At 38.1% G+C, this 5,850-nt stretch overlaps 1 protein-coding gene across 2 annotated transcripts; it reads right to left on the reverse strand.

Moving 5' to 3' along the window:
* Positions 1-209: 209 nt before the first annotated feature.
* Positions 210-2,756, reverse strand: LOC133323851 (ets DNA-binding protein pokkuri). Of its 2 annotated transcripts, XM_061532752.1 has the most exons (4): positions 1,490-2,756; positions 998-1,412; positions 560-967; positions 210-435 (listed from the first exon to the last, which is right to left on the reverse strand). In XM_061532752.1, exons 1-4 carry the CDS (start codon positions 2,724-2,726, stop codon positions 210-212), a joined length of 2,286 nt encoding a protein of 761 aa, XP_061388736.1. In that variant the 5' UTR covers positions 2,727-2,756. The 2 variants fall into 2 exon arrangements, with proteins under 2 accessions (XP_061388736.1, XP_061388735.1); XM_061532751.1 differs by having other exon boundaries at positions 560-1,412.
* Between the last annotated feature and the right edge of the window lie 3,094 nt (positions 2,757-5,850).

Below are 5,850 nucleotides of genomic sequence, written 5' to 3' on the forward strand. Positions count from 1 at the left end.
TTTTCCTAATCACAACAATCAATAGAGGTATGCATTTCAGAGTACAGTAACAGCAGCTACACAGTACACAAACAGTTCGTGTTCCTTACATGACATTTTCACGTTCGTCTGTGTAAATCTGTAATCTTGGAAATATCCCTAAAATGATTGTCGTGGTGTGTTTGAACATTTTGTGTAATGCGTATTTCCCAGTTATTTTTTGGAGGAAATTACTTTCGCAGATCTGTGGCACCCATGCTGTCATGGCTGGGACTGGATTCCATTTCACTGGATTCACTGTCCATGGGTGTTGGTGTATTACGCTGCTGCTGTTGTTGTTGATTGTCGTTGCTGTCATTCAGACTTGAATTTTGCTGTTGAGTTGCAGCTCCACCTTCGTTTTCATTGTAACGTATTAATTTAATTGTTGTCAAGCCATCAGCATTTCGTATTAATCTGAAGAGAAAAAATGAGAAGGAATAAAATTAGTTTACAAATTTCATTTCAATATGTTAATTCGGTATCAGAAATGTCACCAAATCTCTAATTTTATATGTAGGTACGAAACTGAAATACTTACGGATAGCAATCGTCATTGGCCGATGGACTGGAATAGGGTCTCTTCTCGACACTACCGCTTACACTCAAATCTGTGGGTTTCATTTCATCGGATGATGGACCGGATGTCTCATGCGGCGATACTGCATTTGGTTCATTCTTCATAATGTTGAATTGGAATTTCTCATTGGGTGTTGTGGGCAGAGCAGCGGGTGAATTTGGTGGTACACCGTTGGATGACAAATAGTGGAAGGCTCCATTAATGGCATGCATAAACAACGGTGAAGATGGTGGCGGACCATAGGCGGCAGCAGCAGCTGCGGCCACCGCAGCGGCAGCAGATGAAATACCATTGGGCAAAGTCAAGTGATTGGGATTGCCTTGCGATGAAGGTCTTTGTGGAGTCTGCATCTGGCTGGCTGGAGTTTGGGTTGGCATGGCCCAGTTGGTACCATTGGAGGTTGGGGAATTCGTAATCGAGGAAGGCGATTGATTAACATTTGAGTTGCTACCATTTGAATTAGTAGCTCCAGGGCTGCCATTTGTACCATTCGTCTGACCCACCGATTGTCTTAGCAGGGAAATATTTTTAATGTTTTTCAGCTCTGTGGGATTTCTCAAGAACTGATAGCAATGACGTTCACCTTGGACTTTGCGTAGGATGTTGACGCGGTAATAGTAACGCAAGGCACGTGACATTTTGTCATAGTTCATGGACAAATGGTTCTTTTGGATGCCCCACAATTTGGCCAGACCAGCGGGATCCACGATTTTGAAGACGCCAGTATCACGGCATTTCCAAGCAATCAGATCACTGTATTTCTGATTGCGATCGTTGAGCAACTGTTGCAAGAAGTCCCACAACAAGCGGCCATCTAAACGAAAGAGGAGACAAAAATGGGTTTCAATTAGAAATCGATAATTTTGATGGTGTTATTGTGTGTTAACTTACTTGTGTTGGGTTCAGTGTTTTCGGGGAAAAATTCACGTTTTACTGGTTGCATATAACGATTGTCACTCTTGTCGGGGAAGAATTCCCTCTTCACTGGTTGCATGTAGCTGGGTGTGGTGGGCGCTGATACTGAACCACCTCCCAAGTTGGGTAGTTTTTGTTGTTCCAAGTTCAAATGTTGTTGTTGCTGCTGTTGTTGTTGCTGTTGAGACCATGAATTGACAAAGGTGTTCTTGATCTGTTGTTTCAAGCTTTGTGGCATATCCTTGAGAATGGGCGTTGTGGGCGGACTGTTGTTATATTGGGCCACGGCTGCTGCAGCAGCTGCCGCCGCTTGATAAGATTGGGCGGAGAAATTCACAATTGTACTGTTGGCTGCAGGTGGTTCAGAATAGCTTTCCTCATCTGAATCCGAATGATGACTACTGGCACTGGTGGCATTATGTTGCTGCTGTTTTAAGGCACTGAAAGCATTGCTGGCGCTCAACGCCGCTGCTGCTGCTGCCGCCGCAGCTGTAGCCTGTGCAGATGCTGACGAAGTGCTACCCGTGCTACTTGTACTACTGCTGCTGCTGCTATTGCCATTGTGGGCCGACGATGATGATGACGACGACGAGGAGGATGGGGAATTTGATGTTCCATTCTGCTGTTGCTGTTGTGCTTGATCATGGCTTTGGGGCGGGCTGCTGGCTTGCGAATCTACAGAAGGCGGGGGACTAAGGGTCACCGAATTGGGTGGCATGAAATGATGTGGAGCTAAATGTGAGGTCTGATGGAAGGCACTTTCTGGCGCCCCAATGGGCGGCCAAGTCGGGGTAGGTGGATGACTGTGCGGCGAAAGAGGATAACGGCTGGTTGGCGTGACAGGACTATTTGGTAAATGCCACTGCATCATGTGCGATTCGATCACCAACATTTGTAAGACATTGTGCAAGACATCGCCAGCTCCCGGACACCGATGGCCGAAATCAGCTCGTGTCAGCAGGCACAATGCCTTACCGTTCATTTGAAAGAGATCATAATCGACTTTGGGTAAATCGAACTCACGTTCGCAGAAATGCAAGAATACGGCCACATCTTCACGGCTCCATAGGCGTGGATCTGACGGCAATGAGGGTGGTAATTGTGTTTTAAGCTCGGCCAATTGGCTGGGCGGTGCTGGTGGGCAACGCCATAACATATCGCTCCATAAGCCTAAAGGCGGATTCAATGATAACTGTACCGGAAGCATTTTCATTTTGATTTTGTTGCAACAATTTGAAGAATATCTTTGCTCTTCGGCTGTTGTAGTTGCGTTTTTTATTTTAATTGTTGTTCACGTCAATTTAATCCAATGATGAGAGAATTAGAATTCGATAAAATTATCATAGGAGAAACATTGAGGTGATTTTTGTGTAGATTTTCGGTTGTAATTATAACTGGAAGACGACAGTCACAGATTTAAAGCTGCAAATAGGAAAAAAACAAACAAAAATAAATTAATGGGGGTTCAAGCATATTGGTGGGTTATATTTTATAATAAATTAGTAATTGTAATAATTTTTTTAATAAATTACATTTATAGACGTTGGGAAAAATATTAAAACTCTAAAATAAATATTAGGTCGGTCAAAATATGTATAATTCGCACCTATTTTAAGTGGTAAAAACCTTTCTAATTTTAATTTACAGGTTAAAAGTTAAGGAATCAAAATTTATTCTTTATAATTTTAAATATTAAAGTATAAACGGAATATATTCAGGATAATGAAATACGCGATCGGATTCCAGTTTATTAAATAGTAATAACAATTATGTAAACAAAACTAATTTTCTTCTTTTGTAACATTTAATAAAATAGAATAAATATAAATAGAAATTATGAATGAAATTTCAATACATTGATGGGGAGTATTTCTTCCTGAGATTTTTCAAAACATGTTATCTATTTCTGTACATTTCCATTAATTCTTGCACATATGTTTACTATTCCTGGGTATTTCGATATCATTGTTTTTGTAATACATCAATTGTTTGTGTATTCGTTTATTTTTAGTGTACTTCCTGTATCCTTTATTTTCAACACAATTTATGGGTTTGCTTTAAATTTTCAAAATTGTTATTTATGATTCATATTTCTTATTATTTCAAACAAACGTTCAATACATGTTCGATCATATTTCAAAATGAAATAAAGAATTAGTTCTCATTTGTTTTGATTTTTAAATACCGATATTGTATTGTAGTTTTTTTTTCTCTTCTATTTGACGATGATGATGAGTCTTCTGTGGGTGTAAATTTAAATATTGTTTGTATTGCTTGTTGTTTCTTCAAATTAATATACAAACATGTGTATGTGTGTACGTTTGTACTTGTGTATCTAAATTGTGAGCAAAGACACCATAACAAAACAACAACAAAAAAACGCGTCAGACTCTTTCTTCATCGAAAAAATCGGTCACTTCCGTTTCGAAAGCAGGGAAATATTTTCACACACAAAAATTGTTGAAGAATAAACAACAACAGCAACAACAACATCAATCGTACATAAATAAATAGAATACAAGACGTTTACGCGAGTAGCCGACGCCGCCGACACAGATGTTTAAGATTTTAGGAAATCGAAATCAAATTTCAAATCAAAACCCAAACAGAATACAAGACGGACGAATAAATAAACAATCACATCCGTCTGCCATAATCAAACCAAAAACGGTTTTTTTGTTTAATTTTCGTTGTTTTCTTTATAATGTTTTATGATTTGTTGTTGTTGGTTCGTATTGTTGTAGTGTATCCAAATGTAGCAGAAAAAATTTACAAATTATTCAGCAGCTACCCACAATAATTTCCGAAATTGTTTTAATTATTTTTATTTTTTTCTTTATTGGGGGAATTGTAAACACCATCCACACACATACATTTTTTTCTTTTTAGAATTCAGAATAGTTTTGTATATTTTTTGTTATTAAAAAATGTTTTAAATTTTCAAAATTAATAAAAATTATTTATCCACCTTTTATTTGTTAATATGTTATTTTGATTATTTTCAAAATTGCAGCACCATTGACAATGTTGTTGATATTCGAAAATCGCTTTGGTGTGTTGTTGATTCGTTGATGATAATGGCAATGTTGACGATGATGAGTATGGCAAATTGTATTCCGGAAAGGTGAGAACTTTTGTTTGTTCTTAGCTGGCTGGTAGTGTATTATCACAAGTTAAATATATTTCTATTTTTTTAAATAAAAAATTAAATATTTCGTTTTTTCTTCGTTAGGCGCGCGCAATTATGACGACACGGGCACACGGACAACACGACACAGACGATGTTGCTCAGTAAACGTTTAACTTCTTATTGAACACACACTTGAACTAAATATTCGAGTGTAGCAAAGACACGGATTTTGAGCATTCGACAACAACACCACCACCACAACAACAACTCTCAGCACACTGAGAATACAACGTTGATGATGATGACGACGGAGACGACGTCGTCGTCGATAACAAAAACAACAACACCAAGTATAATGACGTCGACGTCGTCTACAAACAATGTTTGAAGAAGAGGAATAAAAGCCAAACAAAAAAGAAGAGAGGAAGACAGTTGTTGGTGGTGCTCTGCTCTTTGCTAGAGTTTGTACTTGCTGGTCGATTGTGTGTTGGCGGCGGCGTTAGCAGGCAAAGTTGTTGTTGTTGAACACAAAACGAACAACCAAGGAACACACGCTGTATGCCTTCGTCTTCTTCTTACAACAGGGATGAGGAATTTTAAATTTCTACAATGTACTATTTTGCCCGAATGTACTGCCGGAACTTAGAGGAATGGGTATTTGTGATTCTAAATGAGAAGTGTCCCTCATGTCCATCGGAATAAGTTTGATGTAGGCATGTATATGGTGGGTAAGATTGTTTGATCTTTCTTGCAAGCTATGAAATACCGTTAACTCCTAATGTCAAGGGACCACCCTGAAAATTACGAATTTTGAGCTTCACGGGATAATAATTAATGGCGATCCATTATTAATCTGAATTGATTAATATTGATTTTCATTAGATGATTTTACTTCTCAGTTAGGTGAGAGATGAAGGATTATCATTCCCCGCAACTGCCTCATCTAAAGACAACAGAACGAAAGCTTTTAAAATTGCCTAGTGTAAATCAGGACTCGCATTATATTTTAATGACGGAAGAGCGAGTATAATTTGAATTTCCATTATGCTATATTCTCTCAATTTTAACGAAATGTTCAGTCTATTAGTATCCTCCTTTTCGACATTGTAGTCATAAAATATTTCGCATAGACCTCAGTATAAATCTCCGATGAAATAGGAATTACTTTGAATGATTGACTGTATTGTTAATTTTCCTATTCCTTTCT

This window comes from Musca vetustissima, unplaced genomic scaffold (assembly GCF_032173495.1).
Source record: "Musca vetustissima isolate MV318-11 ecotype Yass unplaced genomic scaffold, APGP_CSIRO_Mvet_v1 utg9712, whole genome shotgun sequence".
Taxonomy (NCBI): domain Eukaryota; kingdom Metazoa; phylum Arthropoda; class Insecta; order Diptera; family Muscidae; genus Musca; species Musca vetustissima.

What these genes read in the sequence shown, in the direction of transcription:
- LOC133323851 (XM_061532751.1), bottom strand. Translation starts at nt 2,726, where the DNA reads ATGAAAATGCTTCCGGTACAGTTATCATTGAATCCGCCTTTAGGCTTA. An exon ending in AAACACTGAACCCAACACAA is followed by an intron (nt 1,413 to 1,489) that starts GTAAGTTAACAC and finishes TCTTTCGTTTAG; the next exon opens with ATGGCCGCTTGTTGTGGGAC. An exon ending in GCCAATGACGATTGCTATCC is followed by an intron (nt 436 to 559) that starts GTAAGTATTTCA and finishes TTTTCTCTTCAG; the next exon opens with ATTAATACGAAATGCTGATG.